General features: G+C 43.1%; 1 protein-coding gene across 1 annotated transcript in view; it reads right to left on the reverse strand.

Moving 5' to 3' along the window:
* Window positions 1-17,194, reverse strand: part of TRPM6 (transient receptor potential cation channel subfamily M member 6) — a 1,703,532-nt gene that overhangs the window by 235,748 nt on the left and 1,450,590 nt on the right. Inside the window, exons 29-30 of the mRNA XM_069625828.1 lie at window positions 7,416-7,513; window positions 4,739-4,797 (exon numbers count right to left, since the gene is read on the reverse strand). Coding sequence (XP_069481929.1) covers window positions 4,739-4,797; window positions 7,416-7,513 — 157 coding nt within the window. The remainder of the gene's footprint in view (window positions 1-4,738; window positions 4,798-7,415; window positions 7,514-17,194) is intronic.

A 17,194-nucleotide genomic window follows, 5' to 3' on the forward strand; every position in this document is an offset into this window, starting at 1 on the left:
AGTGAGAGGAGGCACGGAGGGGCATGGGCTAGTGAGGTTAAATGCAGAGGAGGAGCAGAAGGAATGAGATGGTGAGTAGACAGAGATTCAGTCAACCAGGCACTGAGGACCAAGGCTCTGTCAATAGCTTTGACGACTAGGAGAAAGATCTTTAACAGGGTGTGATTGTACATGGAGAGCAATACAGAATGGTGTTGGTAAGTAGAAGGGGGGTCTCATTAGTTTGTAGAGAGTCAGGGTAGCAAAGTTGAGGCTTTTATCTAGAGGGAGGAAGAAGCCAAGAGAAAGGCCAAGGAGAAGGTACAAGCAGTAGTCAAGTTTTCCTAGCATGAGTGTGGGGGTTAAGTGTTGGAGGAGTGGGGGGTAAGGAATGGATGCATTTATCAAATGTTGAGAAAGTTAATACATGCAGCAGAGGCAGTAGTAGTGATGAATTCCTACAGCTGCTGGGTGCTATCAAAGAGGACCCCAAAGTTGCAAGCATTGGTTGCGGGAGCAAGAAGGTCAGGCAGAAAGGAGATAGGAGAGGATAGGATGATGTTGGAAGTCAGGAAAAAGCTGACTTCAATTTCTGAAAAGATTAGTATGAGGAAGTGTAGAGAAATCCAATGTTGGATTGTGGTGAGAAAGCTCATGAACTCTTCTGAGTTGGCCGGGGTGATGGAAGGAAATTCGAAAAACATTTCTGTGTTATTAGCAAAGAGGTGGGTGTGAAAGCCAAAGGTCGAGATAAGTCGACCAGGGCAGAGGTATAAAGGATGTAGAGTAGAGGTTATGGACTAATTATCGAGGAACACTTATTGGGAGAGAGGTTTGAGAACTCCAGGAGGTTATAAAGAAACAACTTTTGAGGTAATTGGCAATCCAGGCTAGAGCAGATTTGTGAAACCAAAGGTCCTGAAGAATGAGGAAGAGAGATGAGTGGCTGACAGTGTTGAAAGCAGTGAATAGGTTCAAAAGGATTAGTATAGAAGACAGTTTGGAGTGGTGGTCAACAGGGAGAACATTGGAGACATGCATGAGTGCAGTTTAGGTAAAATGTTTACTATGGAAACCTGGTGACAGTGCATTGGGATGTTTGGGTCGTCAGAGGGATACTTCAAAAGTAGTATCACAAATACAGATTTGAAGGAGGCAGCAAAGAGTCCAGTTGAGAGAGAGAAGTTAAGGAACTTAGATAGATGAGGGCAGATGATAGGGATTAAGTCTTTGAATGTTTGAGGAGCAAACACATTGATCAGCAAGAAAAATGTGTTGGTTCAGTAAACTTTCACAGCTAATTCAGCAGGAGAGGTATAGGAAAGGTAGTGAAGAGTAGAACTGGTAGGGGGTAGACATGGAGGACAAAGGAGGGTGGCAGAGGGAGAGACAGAGGACGGCTTTGGAGAGTTATGAACTTTAGAGCTTTTAGAGGACAACTAGTGTACAAGGTAATTACCAGAAAAGGAACAAGCAATACTTATTGTCTTTGGAGTAAGGGGCAAAGTTTGGAGGGTAGATGAAAGCTTGCAAGGGAGAATGAAAAGTGTGGGCATTAGGTTTGTGAAACAGGAGTATTTGGCAGGTCCAGAGGAGAGATCAGAGAGGGATTTCTTTAATACTCAGAGTAGGGTGGGAGTTCAGGATGTGTACCAGTGTTTAGTTCATGGCACAAGTTTGTTTTGAGGGTCTGGCTCTCAGAGATGACCGAGAGATGTGGATGTGTCAGGGAAGGTTTGAATGTACAAGCTGGATATTGTTGGTCAAAGGAAGTCATAAGTGCATAGTGAAAGTCAGGAAAAGCACAGCCAATGAAAGGACATGAATAGGGTAGAAGGTAAGTAAGTTCTGAATTGAATGATAGAGGGAAGGGGGTCAATGAAGAGCTATGTTAAGGTAAGGCCAGGTAAGGTAAGGGGTCCTAGATAGTCAAAGGAGGACAGTAAAGCATAGACAAAGGAAAGGTGTAAAGGGGTACTACCTGATTGGGTGGGCTGGTCATAAACAGAGGAGTCAAATATTAGGGAGTTCAAGGCAGATGGATTGCTGCAGAGAACTTGGAAAGGTTAAAGCGTCCCACCATGACAATGTGGATGTCAGTCGGAAGTGACTCATGGAAAAGGTTCAGGTCAGGGAAGGAGTTGAGCGGATAAGGGATTTGAGAGAGAACTAGAACAGTGAGAGTAGTAGGAGGAAGGCTTTCAATAGTGGCATATTCAAAGGAGAAGGTGACATTAGAGGGGGGCAGGAAGGAAAAGGTGAGGGACTTATAGATAAGGAACCAAACTCCACCGACCATCGTAACAGGTTCGGGAGAGTGGGATAACTAAGACAGTTGGTTTAGAGAGTCGCTAGTGAAGCAGAGTCATGAGGGGAAACAAAGGTTTCTATGATAGTAAGAAGTGAAAGTTCAGGGAGTACGAGTTGAAGTGATCAGTGATGCAGGAAGACCTGTTGCAGGGGGATTTTGAATTCCAGAGGCCAAGTGAAAGATTGATAGGAGGTGGGGAGAGGAACGGATTTTGTGCGTTAGGTAAAGGGATAGATGAGGTTTGACATTTTAGAAGAACCAGAGCTGGAGGCTACTAGAGAAGAGTAGAATGAATAAGTGGAGGAGGGGCATGACATGAAGGTGCATGATGGAGGGTAAAAGCAGGCAAGTGAAGAAAGTGGAGGAAGGGTGGAGCCCTACAGTGAATGGGTAGGTGGGTGGGCATCAAGGGAAGGGAGAGGGGGAAATTGGCTAGGAAGGATTGGGTAATGGTTCCGAGTTGGTTTAGAGTGGGGCTATAGGTGACCAGAAGACAGTTAGCATGCCTAGGCAGCAGTTAGCAGATCCAAAACAGGAATATCCTTTGGTTGTTGAAGGTAACAACAGCTCCGGGTGAGAAGTGAGTCATTGGGTCCAGGATCCCTCTGTGTGGATGCAGGAGTAAGGAGAAGGGCAAGCATGGCAGAGCAGAGCTTCCTGGTTTGAGCTTTGGCCAAAAAAGGGCCAAACAGGAAATTACCTGTTGTTGCTTTTGGGCCTATGATGTTGGCACCCAGCAAGGGGAGACTCAATAACATTGGAGGGAGCATTTCAGATGACCCTCTGGGAGGAAATCAGAATGCTGAATATGACTTCCAGCCTACTGTGGCAGGATGCAGGTAGAGTCACTGGTAATATAGGCCATTGGTAGCATCGATTTTCCAGCAGGACCCTAATATCTTCAACAGAACCCTCTAGAATGACTTTAAAATCAAATTCCATTCACATGATGTGTTCACATGACCCTCCGGGGGCCAATCAGAATGTTCTAGATCACTTCCAGCTTTTCCTGGCAGGATGCAGGCAGAGGCACAGGCAAGCTTTGTTTCTGAGCAGAATAATATGCTGAGCTGACCATGGAGCAGCATAAATGTTTGACAAGTGCTGTTTTGGGACACATTCTATTATTACCCAATATGGGCTCATCGAAGACCTCATTGGAGTCTGTGTGTACAAGGTACACATCTGTGACATTTCCAGAAATATAACATGGAGCTGAAGGAGCCTGCAATGGGAGCCTGCAATATACAGATCCAACAAGATTAATAGGAAAGTAAGATGGGCAACCTTTAAATCATAATAAATCATAATAAATATGGTTAAGTTGGACTACTCATAGGAAAGCTCTAAATTGTTGTTTAATCAAGTTGGGGAAAAATCATGGGGGAGGGGCAGAAAATGTGCACAAAAGAAATAAATGATGTATTTTTGCACTTTTGCCTTGTTAGTTATCAATTGTTACTGCCCTCATTCCAGAAGAGAATATCCTCTTGTCTAGTTGTGTGAAAGGATAAGAAATCACAAAGAAACACAATGGCATGCAGATATATTTCATTCGTATGTCATGAGCATAAGCTGTACTAATTAACATTTCCTGTGCTCAAAAATGTTGAATCTTATGACAATTCTGCGCAAGTGTTTTGACTATTATAACAATTCTATTGCCTACTATAGCAATTGTGTTGCCAACACGTGTTTCTACCAGATGGTCTTTATCAAGGCAAATACAGTTAATCAAAGACAAGGAAAGAATGTTGCATTAATTATCCTGTCCTAATATAGGCTACTATATTGGCTGTTCCATTCCATTGTCCAATATTACACATTTCATTTGTAATCTTAGAAAGGTACCCTCATATGGTACTCATCTAATATGGTGTTTCAATAAAATAATTTTGTGTTGGTAGAATTCCTTGCAATCATTTTGTGTGGTTGGTATAAAGGTATACTCCTCATCTGCAAACATCCTCTCAGCTCCTCAAAGTAGAATAGAAAGGGAACGCAGCTAAGGTGACCAGATAGCTCCATATGTCTGAGTCACTCCTTTTCCAGTGGTATGCTGTGTTTTTAAAAATGATTGGTATCTCGAGCTTATAAAAAATGATCAGGACTAGAACTGTAAAGTTGAATCTCATTTACACAAAGTGTCCTGAAACCCTCAATCTAGGCAATCTAACACAAAAATAATCCCTCCAGCAACATAACTGGGCAAAGGAAGTAGCGGTGCACATTTTTAGAGAGTTAATTTAGGGAATCTTCAACCAAATGAAAGGGAGAACAGGAGTTTATATGAAATTAAATAAGATAGGGCGTATATGTACTGGACAAGTGTAAAGAAATACATAAAGTATGTGCGTTTGTTAGTTTCCATTTACAGGTTTGTGTACTGTTTAGATCACACTGGTAAAGTGCTGCTCAGCTGTCAGCGAACCTCATGGGCTTACTTACGAAGCATGTCTGCTAAGCTTAGTTTGGCTGCTTTTCCAAAACATGTTAGTGTTCAGATCCTGAAAGTAAGAAAACACTGTTACGTGCATTCATGGACACACAACCAAATATCGTCAGAAAAGAGACAACAAACATGACACCTAGGATCTGCATCTCTTTTTGCTTAAGTATTTCTGTGCGATCTGTGCCTTGACATTTATCACAGGAAGATGAACTCTTCATTCTTTGAAGGTCAAGACCTCTATCCAAGAGACCCTTAGGGTATGCGCACAGAGATATCAGTACATGCACTGGAATGCACTCAGTAAATTCTTTTAAAGCACAGTCAAACATTTAAAGAGCCAACACATTAAAATATAGTGTTCCACAAAACATTTAACTCTCTCTGATATCAACTAATAAATGCATGCAACCTTTTGTCCAGGTTATCAAACAACACCATCTACAATTCCAGATGCATGTGGATGACACCAAAGTCCATGTTATTTCACGAGCAGATCCGAATATCATACCAACATCTCAGATTGACTTAACCACATGTACGCCTAGAAGAGGTTGAGCAATCTTTCCCTGGACGGATCTAAAGCAAACGTTCTCATGGTGAGGAAAGCATGCAGGAACACCAAAGATTTCACACAGCCGCAATCCATAGTAAAATGCAACGCAAAAGAGTGAAAAGCCTGAAGGCCCCACCTAATTACGAGAAATACTTTTATCCAAATGATTATGCTCTAGTCAAACAAACCTCCAAAGGAAAATGCCCAGGAAAGTATTCTGAGGTATGTGAAATAACCCAGAATAAGACACTATCAGAACACAGTGATTGTGGCACAGCTAGACTATTATAACACTGTGTACAGTGAATTACACAAAACAAAGTGCAAACACTGGAATCATTTCCAAATTAGAAAAACTGACTCTGATTAAACAACATTTGCAATTACATCCCTGCAGTGGCTCCCAGAGTAGCATCGCTTAACATGAAATATGCTTTGCACTATGCACCAGGTTTAGCAGAAAAAGATCCCGGAATACCTAGACAAGCAGCCCTCCTTTATCCACAAACAACGTTTCAGGGCAAATCCCACTTTTGGGGCATGCCAGTTCAGATGAATTAAAAAGAGGCACAAACTACTTAATCTACAGGTAAGATTTGAAAAATATCCTTTTAAGGTACGCATTTGGTGTACAGCAAAATCAAAGAATACTCTGTAGGCTCAACACAACCAGAGACCACATTTTGGGCCTCATTACACAGATGGCGGTGAACCATGACGCTATTAGCGCCATGGTTCATGCCGGAAAAATACCAGCACCGCCTTGGTGGAAAGGGGAATTACTGCCCGATTCCAAGGATGGCGGGGCGGTAATTACCCCTTCCCCCATTGCCCTTCCCCATTCCCATTTTTGCCCCATAGGGCTCTATGGGAATGGGGAAGGCGCTAATTACGGCACCGCAAATTGCGGTACCGTAATTAGCTCCCTGGTCCCTTTGCGGGTTGGTTTTTTAACGCCTGCAAAAAGCAGGCGTTAAATTCCCCAACCCGCAAAGGGACCTCGTAGTAAGGCGGTAAGGATTTACCGGTACCGGTAAAATACTGGTACCGGTAAACCCTTACCGCCATCCGTGTAATGAGGCCCTTTGTCTCTGAAGGACCAGAGACAAAGGTGTTATCATGGTGACTAACATTCAAGCTGTCTCAGGAAAATTATCACCACAAGACATGCCCTTGTGGTGTCAAGCACCATGAAGGTGCATTATCGCAAACTAACCGAATATTATATGTAACTTCACATTTTTATGCCCACGTGGAAGAGAAACAATATTATTATTATTTTTTTTTAAATTAGTTTAAAGTGCAATTTGGTTAATTAAAACCTTATACACTACAGTAAAAGAATATATCAACAGAAACAATTATATTACGGTCATAAAACCATTTAACAAACATATTATAATATAATTTATTTTACATAGAAGAATATATCCAAAATGTATTCGTGTAAAATTATTTAAATATGAAAGATATGTGAATTAATATAGACAAAAATAAACCTTTTATGCATCCATTTTAGGCAGAATCAAACAAATAGCAGTAATCCCATTCATAGCTCAATCACACTGAACATTATACAAGATATACCATACACAAATCATTGTAAACAACTTGACAATCAATATCTCTGCATATTTGAACTCAAAGAATGGTGATTTTTTTTCATGACGAGAGATATGCCAGTCAGATAGCACAGTGAGCTAAGCACTTGCCCGTGATGTCTATACGCAGCCTGTTGTGGCAGGTTTTCCCGGCAGGGTCAACTCAGCCTTTCATCCTTCCGAGGTCGATACATTGAGTACCTCTCTGTGGGATAATAATGTTGTCTATTTAAGCACTATGAGATCTATGGGTGTGTAGCACTATATAAGAAATACATTATTATTATTATAGGCCCACAGGTACTCCAATTTCAAGATATACACGATCTTTCAAGCACAAAGAATCCATGGTCACTTTAACATCTCTCGAGAAGAGCAGGCCATCAAACAGAGCCTCTGTAGAGTGTATTAGGGAACATCCTGGGCTTAGATCGAGCTCATTTTTTCACTATAATAGATCTAGAACTAGGAGGTGTGTTTTGAGGCAGACATGATGGATAGCAGTTTTCAAACCCTTACCTCTCGGGATTGCCTGAGATAGTCACTGGTTTGTACTAGATGTCTTTCAATTTCATGACTTTTCAGTTGCTGGTGCAGGTAACTTATATGTTCTAGACCTACGAAGACAAACAGATTTCAGCACAATGTAATGGATTTTTTTTATTGTGCAATTAGTTTATTTCATTAAAACTTTAAGCACATTTCATATACAATTATCCAAATTAAACATCAACGACATCATATCCTACAAATTAATACAAATAATATAACATTTCCATCTAATTGTAAATCTAATAACTGTAATGGATTATTAAATGATGTGCAATGCCTTTGAGCAAGATGGTTCAAAAAGCATTGCTTAGTATTATTTATGGGTTATGAAATAGTAGCCAAAGATTGTCCAATGCCCATAAAATGCACTTCTAGACAGTGACAGATAGCCAAGTCGTTTGTCCATCTGATGCCATCAATACTTGCTTTCTGAATGCAGTGACGTAATAGTTCAGTGCAACATTATGCCGCATTATCTTCACAGTTTATTTATTGTAAAGTGTGCAAAAAAGACAAAACTAGAAATGAAGCAATTTGAAAGGGAATATCAATATGTGGTCTTGTAAAGTCACAATCGTGTCTATAATACAAATCTGTGAAAGGAAAAGCAAGCAATTTGCCCAAAGTGTAATGATTTTCTTCGTTGGCACTTGCCTTATATTGTGCTTATCATTTAATGTCACGTATCCAACAGGGCCACTTGGCACCGGCCATAACTGAGATAATGAGAGTGGCAAAGCAAAAAAAGAAGGGTGAAACTGTTACCCATAATGTATTAATTAATAAGTAAAACATGTATTAATAAAAATAACTGGTGCAACTACCCATGACCCCTTAATTCGTGCCCCAAATAAATAGGCAACATGCAGTAGATGTAATGATGAGTAGTGCACTTTATTGGACTACTGAGACTCACAAAAGCTACTGGAAAATATATTTTATTTCATCAAGAAGTAAGGAATGTTCCAAAATGATGTATAATTAATAGTTCAAATATAGAAAAACGTCAAGTTCAAACATAAGCCTTTTCATTCAAAACCTGTTTTGCTGGTCTAGAGAGCCATATAAATCAAACATACAGGACATATCTGTTCACCATGAAATAGATTCAGTTCAAGTATAAAGCTATTACAAAGATTCAAAACAATGTATGCAAACAATCCAATCTATTGGACAGCACACTATGCAGCTCAATAGATGGGAAATTCCAACTAAACCTCAAATCGATGTTACTATGCTACAAGTATACAAAAATACTACAACACGTGTTGGTCAAAGACATCTTCTGGAGTAAAGAAAGTATCAGTGAAAAAAAAGAACCTCAGTATATTTTAATAAACACTTCAAACCTCAATCTATGCAAAGCAATCATGACTAGAATACATGCACCAAACTCATAAAACAAAGTCGAGGAAAAAAGCAATTAATGAGAAACAGAAGGTACTAGCAAAAAGTACCCGCTCTCCAAACGGGTCCTGTAGACAGACATGACCACACTCTAGTCAATTGTTGAAAATCAATGATCCTGCAGGTCACTGTTCCGATGTCGCTTGATGTGCTTTGCACCCTGAAGTATACTGCACTGAGAATGGGCGCGTGGTGGCTGGCTGACATACCCCGGAGCAGACGTTGGGGTGAGGCGAGAGTTGGTGTGCTACTGCATACTGAGACCTTCTGTGCTCTCTCCCCACCTGTCGCCTCACCTTGGCATGATGCAAATCATTGTGGTGCATTGCAGTGCAAATATCTCGGAAACCATGCATCCTAGGGCCCTGAAACTTGCTTTTTGAGTTCCCATAGGGACCCTGAATTTTGTTCTTCATGTCGAGACTGGTCCTTCTACGACCACAATGATATTTTTCCGATTTCAGGCAACCGTTTCATGTGTGTAGGTGCTGAAATGCGGAGAAAGGGGTGGGGTGTCCACATGTCATGTAGCCAGTAATGCCCGGAGGGTCCTATCAGCTATGTAACATTTGGTGCAGATTAGTGAAAGGGTGTGGGATTGTATAAGGAACAATGCTTCGCCAAGCCACAAACCCACAAACACATTTTGAGTTTTGCTGAAATCCGGGTGAAAGGGGTGGGGTGTCGAAATCTCATGTAGCCAGTATTTTCTGGAGGGTCCTAACAGGTAACTATGAAAAATGTGGTGCAGATTGGTGAAACCGTGTGGAATTGTATAAGGAACAACTCTTCGCCAAGCCACTAACCCAGCCATAAACCCACACATTTTCACTTTTATAAATATAGATCGATAACAAAAAAAGTGTACCTCACCATTAATAACAACAAGTGAAGTAAACAGAAGGACCTTTTCCCACAACAGACGACTAATCTAAAACTAACAAATCCCAACACCTCAGATCACCATATGAACATACCTCCCCACTTCGACACCTTAAAACATTGAAAGATGATGTATGAAAAAAGTAGAAATAATCCATGAAATGCAGTTTATTGAAGTAGATTAAAAGAAGACGATCCAAAGCAAGCATTAAGAAAGTGGGTGTCCGATGTGACAACGAGGACAGCGGAACCACACAGAGAAACTGAGTGGCATTATTGCACTTGCCACCAGTGCCCCAGGCATGCAAGTGTATGTGACATCTATAAAGTAAGAGGAAAGCAAACACAATTATAAAATGTACAAAACAATAGCTCAAAAGAAATCAAGCAATAAATAAGGAAAATTACACACACATTTGGAAATGGGTAAAAAGAAACAACAAAGACAAAAGATGAGAAGATTAGTGCAAACAGAAAAAGGAAACTGAAGGTTACAGGAATAGCTAGAGAAATTAAGGAAGACAAAGAAAAAACAAATGGAAAAGTTAATTAGTTAATTTTAGAACAAATAAATATAAATATGAGCAAGGTAGCATGTGAAAACATTATCAACAAACATAACATAAATATAAACAACCAAATGCATAACTTTCAGGATAAACTAAATTAACAGTTACTGTTCATCAACATGACAATCGTGTCAGATGCCATATTCTGTTATTGTGAGAAAAGCCATATTAAGACTAATTTAAATCACAGATCTCTCTGTCAGTGGCCGATATATGTTTAAGGGGAGTCCTAGAGTTGGAACTGCTCTCTCACAAAACACTCAGCCTCCTCTCCAAAGCTGCTTGAACCTGGGAAAATAAATATGGAGGTTTGGCAGAAGAAAGAAGTGACCATAAAGGAGAACAAAGTGTGAACATAATGCTAGTAAATTATTGGCCATGGCATTGATAGGCAAAATGGGTTAAATGTAACCTGCATCAACATATACAACCATTATAGTGAAGGCTAGGCTTGACAGGCCAGACTCAAAGTTTAAGCAGAGTGCTGGCTGCCGCATTGCTGATGTGATTTACTTATTTATGTATTGTTTGCTTGTTAGGCGCTTATCCAGCAAGTTAAATACTGTTTCAAAGTGCCCGCGAGGGGATGGAACAAGGGAGTGACATACAAAACAAAACACAATATTTAATAGGAACAGTAGGGGAACAGATGAAAGGACGAACCTACTATGCCTTGTGAGTTTTCAGAACGTGCAAGTGCAGCAGGGAAGAGGGGGTAAGTGCTGAGGAGTCCGAACTCATGGGTGAGCCACAGATGAAGTGCTAGGGTTGTTTAGTGCTACACGGCCAGGAACCATGTTAGGAGTAAGTGCAAACCTCCAGGGCGGAGGAGGTGACAAGGCAAGTGCTGAGGGTAGACAGGCGCTGGGCCGATTGGGTTTGGGAGGTCAGGGGCCCGAGGATGCATAAGGGCCCCAGACACCAACCATTGCAACTGTGGGATTAGCAGAGGAGAGAAGAATGGAAGGAGGAGGTAAAGAGGAAAGTCTTGAGGAGCTTCCGGAATTTAAGAAAGTCCTGCTCAAGGCGCAGAGTCAGGGGGAGGCTGTTCCAAAGTAGGGAGCCAGCTGAGGAAAGCGATCGACCACCTACCCTCTGTTTAGCAAAACACTTTACACACAAATAGTTGGTGCTAGAGAAATGTAGTGGTCTAGAGGGAGAGTATTTGGTGAGTTAAAGTTGAAGATAGTGTGGTCCCTGGGCCCAGACAGCCTTGTGGATGATGCAGAGGGATTTGTATTTAATCCGTGCAGCAACTGGGAGCAAGTGAAGACTTTTTAGGGCAGAGAGATGTGGTCCCTGGGCTTAAGGTCAAGGATAAATCTTGCTGTCCTATTCTAGATTAGCTGGGGTCGCGGAGTGGAAGAAGGCAGATTCAGGAGGAGGCTATTGCCATAGTCAAGTCTAAAGAGAACCAGGGCTCGGGTAACAGTCAGCCTTTGGGGGAAAGTGAGAAAGGTGAGAATTCCTTTGAGAAGCAAGAGCTGAAAGTGGGACTTCTTGGCAATGTCCATAGTGTGAGGGAGGAAGGAGAGAGAGGAGTCAAAGATGACTCCAATGTTTCTGGCTTCAGAAGAAGGAGCAGGGGGAGAGCCCAAGGAAGGTGGCCATAGTGAAGGAAAGAAGGGGGGAGCAGGAGTCCCGATGGGAAGGATCTCAGTTTTACAGGTATTGGGGCAGAGATCGTTAGAGGTGCGCCAGGACTGGATGGCAGACAGGCAGACAGTAATGATGGCGGATGCAAGAGGATCAGCAGGAAGTTTGAAAAAGAGCTGTGTGTCATCTGTGTAACACTGGAAGTTGGAGGAGAAGGAGGAGTTGAGGCATGCAAGCAGAGCTATGTAGATGTTAAAGAGCCAAGGGTAGAGGATAGAGCCCTGTGGGACACCACAGATGGAGAGGGAAGTAGGAGAGGAGATGGTGCCCAGGATGATTTGGGAAGAGCGGTCGGTTAGGTAGGATGTCAGCCAGTACAATGCCCGTTCCGAGATACCAGGGGTATCACAGAGCCTTTGTATGAGGATGAAATGGTTGACTGTATCAAAGGCTGAGGAGAGATCTAGAAGGATGAGGACAGCTGGGGAGTCGGAGTCCAGAGATGCAAGCAGTTCTTCACGGGTGTTCAGAAGAGCAGTTTCTGTGCCCCTGGATGCTCGCAATCCAGACTGATGGTCGTGGATACCAGTTTGCTGTGTGAGTTGAGTTGGGGCAAGGCCAGCTTCCCAGCAGCTTCCCCAGGGAGGGGTGATGGAAATAGGGTGGTAGTTGGCAGGGCAGGTAGGGTCTGCTAAAAGCTTTTTCAGGAGTGGGCGCTAAGGGAGTGATTAAGGGAGGAGAGGAAAGATCCAGTGAGAAAAGAGTGATTGCAGAAATCAGTCAGTGTGGGGGCAAGAAACACAATGTTATCCTTGGTGGTCCAGGATGAGCAAGGGGAAACCTGTTTAGAAGAGACCTTCATGGTGCAGACAACTCTGGTAACTTCTCCAGGTGTGACCGGGGAGAAGGAGGGTGAGGGGCCAAAGGAGGCATGAGGGTGTGGGATGGGTTCGGAGGGTGGGTAACAGTGGTGTTCAGGATGTCCTGTGTGTTGGTGGCGTAGTGTGTGGCCAGTGCGTTGCTGAGGGTCTGGGAAGGAGAAGGGGAGGAGTAGACTGCGGAAGGGTTGGCTAGTTCCCTGCAGATCTTGAAGAGATCAGCCGTGTTGTTGGATGCAAAGGAAACCTGAGCATGTATGTGGGCTATTTTCTTGGCACGGATGGAGAGTCTGTATTGCCTTTGGATCAGGCAGAAGGCCAGTTTGTTAGAGGATGAGCCTGAGGTATGCCACTTCTGATCTGCCACCCTGCGCTTTCGTTTCACGGCCGTAAGTTTGGAGTTGTACCAGTTGTTACACTTAGAGGCAGGTTTCAGGCGGATCCTCATGACTGGGGCAACAATGTCAAGAGTATTGGTGATGGACAGGTGGAGGATGCTGAGAGCAGAGTCAGAGGAAGGGGGCAGAGGGGGGTGAAGTGGAAGCGAAGGCAGCAGCTGACACTTGTTTCATCTCGCAGATGTTAGTGAACAAGGTTGGCAGGAATTTTGGGGGCCGATCAGAGGGCCAAGGCAACCCAAGTGGGAGAAGAGGAGAGAATGGTCTGACCAGGAGAGAGGGGTGACTAGAGCAGTGGAGAGAGAGAGGTCAGAGTGTATGAGGGCGTCCAGAGTGTGTCCAGATGAGTGGATTGGCCCAGAAGGGAGAATGGAGAGAGAAAGAAAGGTGCAGAGGTCAGTGAAGAGAGTGAATGCAGAGTCAGGGGAGTCCAGTTGCATGTTCAAATCACCCAGGAGGAGGAGGAGGTTGGAGGTGGATAAAAGTAAAGAAGAACAGAAATCAGCCCATTCAGAGATGAACCACTTGGTGGCGGCAGTAAGCCAGTAAATGGGAGCAATGGTCAGGGTGGAGATGGGAGAGATGACCAACTTGGAAACCAGGCTCTCAAAGGAAGAGTAGAGTTGGGTGGGTAAGATGGAGGTAGGAACCCATCCAGGGAAGATTAAGGCAACCCCCCGCTAGTACGGTGAGGTTGAGGCTTGGAGATGATTTTGACTCCATCAGGGAGGAGGGAGTCAAAAGCAGTGACTGAGCTAGCATTGAACTGTGTCTCAATAGGAGCGAGAATGTCGAGGTCAGTGTTTTCAAGAAGTAGGCAGATGTCAGTGGAATGTTTGTAGGCTGAGCGGGCATTAAGAGTTGCCAGATGGAGGAGGTCTCTGCCGTTGACGGTTTTCTGAGGTCGGGTACAGTGGTGTGATACAGCAGTCTTCGGAGGGAGAGAGATGGTAGTAGGGGGAGATGCAGGAAAAGGAAGGAAGTTAATGAGAGAAGGCAAGATCCGGTCAAAGAGAAGGAGGTTGGGTTGTGGACCCTGAACCAGGATAGTGCCTGTGTGATAGACATTAACGAAGCAATGTGAAAATGAGAAGCCGGCCAAGAGGACTTCCCACTTGATGCCACTGTTTATGGTAGAGGATGCGGAAGGAGAGAGAGTGGAGATGAGATGGGGGTACATAGGTCTGGAGAGGGGACAGAGAAGACGATATCAGTGAAAACCTCTCTGGAGGAAACGCTGACTTAGGTGTCTGCAATGGGAAGTCCAGGGTTTGCACTGAAGATGCCTTTTTTGTGTTTTTTCCTACCAGACTTCGTGAGAGAGGGGAAAGGTGACAGTGTAGCAGTTAGAGAAGATGGCTGAGATGGAGAGAGCCATAGGGGCAGCAGATGTTAGTCGAGGAATGAAAGAAGAGTGGCTGCACAGCACAGCTCTAGCTAGACTCTCCAGGTGGCTTAGTAGAAGTAGTCACAGGCATGAATGCAATCCAGAAAGGAATAGAGTTTCAAGAGACAAGAGGTGCACAGATGTACAACTACACAGCACCAAAACGATTTTTAAAAACAGAGGCACAGATGCAGAGCAAGAGGGGTACACAGATGTAGAAGTACACACAACCAACAACGATTTTTAACAATGGACGCACAAATGCAAAGCAAGAAGGGTGCACAGTTGTACAAGTACACACAACCAACAACGACTTTTAACAATGGAAGCACAAATGCAAAGCATGAGGGGTGAACATATGTACCAGTACACACGACGAAAAAGATTTTTAAATTTGGGGTGCAGATGCAATGCATGAGGGATGCACAGATGTAGAAGTACACCCAACCAAAAAACGATTTTTGAAAATTGAGGCACAGATGCAAAGCAAGAGGGGTGTACAGTTGTACATGTACACACAACCAACAACATTCAAAAACTATTTTTGAAAATGTTCAGGGAAAAATAACAACGGGCAGCGGAGGGTCTTAGGTGCGCTCCCCCAATGGGGCCAATCTGCTCCTACTTCAGGCCCAGCCAGGTGCTTCTGACCCTGGTTGTTGGTTTAGGGCCACCCTGGCCCAATTTCCTTTGTTTAGGCTGCTATTACTCAATGCACCTAAAACATCCTTACATGCACATATATGCCTTCTGCCTTCTCTGTACACTGGGAGCAGTTGGGATACTTTCCTTTCCTATGCACATCATGACGCTACAGTTTATTGCCATGGCAAAATGCTTCCTGGAAGAATTGAACAGATGATAAATAAATAAATGTCTGTATTTCTAAATATTGCCAAATAAGGTATAAAGGGAACTACCTATTAGTAAAATAAAACACTCCTAACTTCTTGTACCCAGTTCAGAGTGTCACTTCTCGGATTAATTTGGTCACCAAATAATTAATTCTCTTAAAAATGGTTTGTCTCTACCAGGAACAATTTCTTGTTGTATTTTTTTTTTATACAGTTTATTACAAACCTTTACTTCCATCACATTTCAATTAATACAATTCCCAATAAAATCAAGAAAGATTGAGTCCACTGCGGGGAACACGTACACCACACTGCTTGGTTTAGATACAGTCCTGCACTGCTGCCAGACGAATCATCATCTCGTCCACAAAGTTGGTCAAGGCAATTGTTAGTTTCCTATTTGCGTCGTCAAAGAACAGTTGCCACCAGTCTTCTGCATTGAGGGACTGCCTCTCTGCAAGTAAAAGCCCCAGGTGCTTTGCTCTTTTTGAGCGTAGGGCTGAGCAGTGTAGGGTCAGATGCTTGAGCGTTTCGTCCTGTTGCTTTCATAGCCTACAAGCTAGTTTCATCCCGGCATATTTTGTCCTCTGTTTTAGTCCTTCGCTTGTCTTGAACAGATTGAGTTGAAACTTCATGTACAGGGATCTTTGATACTGATCAGGGAATTTCGTGAGATATCCCTGTATTACATGCATTGCTTTGGCTTCACTTGGTACATTCTTCATTAGCCAGTGATTCCACCTTTCACCTGTCAAGATCCAATCTAGCCTCCAGAGTGTTTTTTTGGCAAATTTTGGATTAGTATGAAGCATTTTAATGACAATTTCAAGATCGTCTAGTATTTTGTTGCATCGAGCCATCCATTGCGTCAATATGCACTATTTGTCTCTGTTGCCTGGATTGTGCAAGATTTGAAATTGTGGAGGGGTGTGTTCCATCGTCATTTTGCGAAAGGGAGAGAGCATGTATTTAGCTGTGTCTTCTGCGGGCAAGCCCGCGGCTCACTGGGTTTACAGGTCGCACCCAGCACCATTTTAGTTTCAGCACCATTGGGGTAACTAAGACGAGAACTCAGAAACAAGCTCTCCTGCATGCCTCATATTCTCACTAGTTGCTCCCGTCTGGATCGCCCGCCATGGGTGGCATTTTCCCTGCAGAATCGCGGTTTTGTGTTCTGAGTGTTGTGCTGCGAGGGTCTGCACCCTGCTGCCCCCTGTTTGATGAACACAGGTGTTTGATAGCTTTTTCCATGGATAGGTCAGGACAGAATAAAGGCATTAAGACCGTTTATTAGAAGTGGAAAAGTTAAGAAAACATATTTTAACAGATTTAAACCAAGCAATGAACGGTTGTAACACTGAGCTAACCTTGACACCAACGGGTAGCCAGCCATAACAATAAGGGCAGGCACTACCAACCTTTGGCCGCGGACCACAGCTTCACCTAAAGATTGGATTGAGGGTACAAACATTAATCAGAAATGCTATCAAACAACATAATCAGGATCACATAATGGCAATCAGGCGCCAGGAAGACTCCCAAGACCAATACCCGGAATTAAATGAAGGGCACCAGTGTCAGTCAGCAATGCGTTTAAGCAATGTATTCAAGATTAGACGATTGATATCCACTGTACCATAAACACTACAGCCTTGAGAAATCCTTGTACAGGCGAAACACATGTTGGCTACCTTGTGGTTTGATGAATTGCTGTTAGAAACAATAGCAGATCAGACAGCTAATTAGTACTTAATTGTAATCCAATGAAGACTATT

The sequence above is a fragment of the Ambystoma mexicanum genome, chromosome 6p (genome assembly GCF_040938575.1).
Source record: "Ambystoma mexicanum isolate Mex_15411 chromosome 6p, UKY_AmexF1_1, whole genome shotgun sequence".
Lineage (NCBI taxonomy): Eukaryota > Metazoa > Chordata > Amphibia > Caudata > Ambystomatidae > Ambystoma > Ambystoma mexicanum.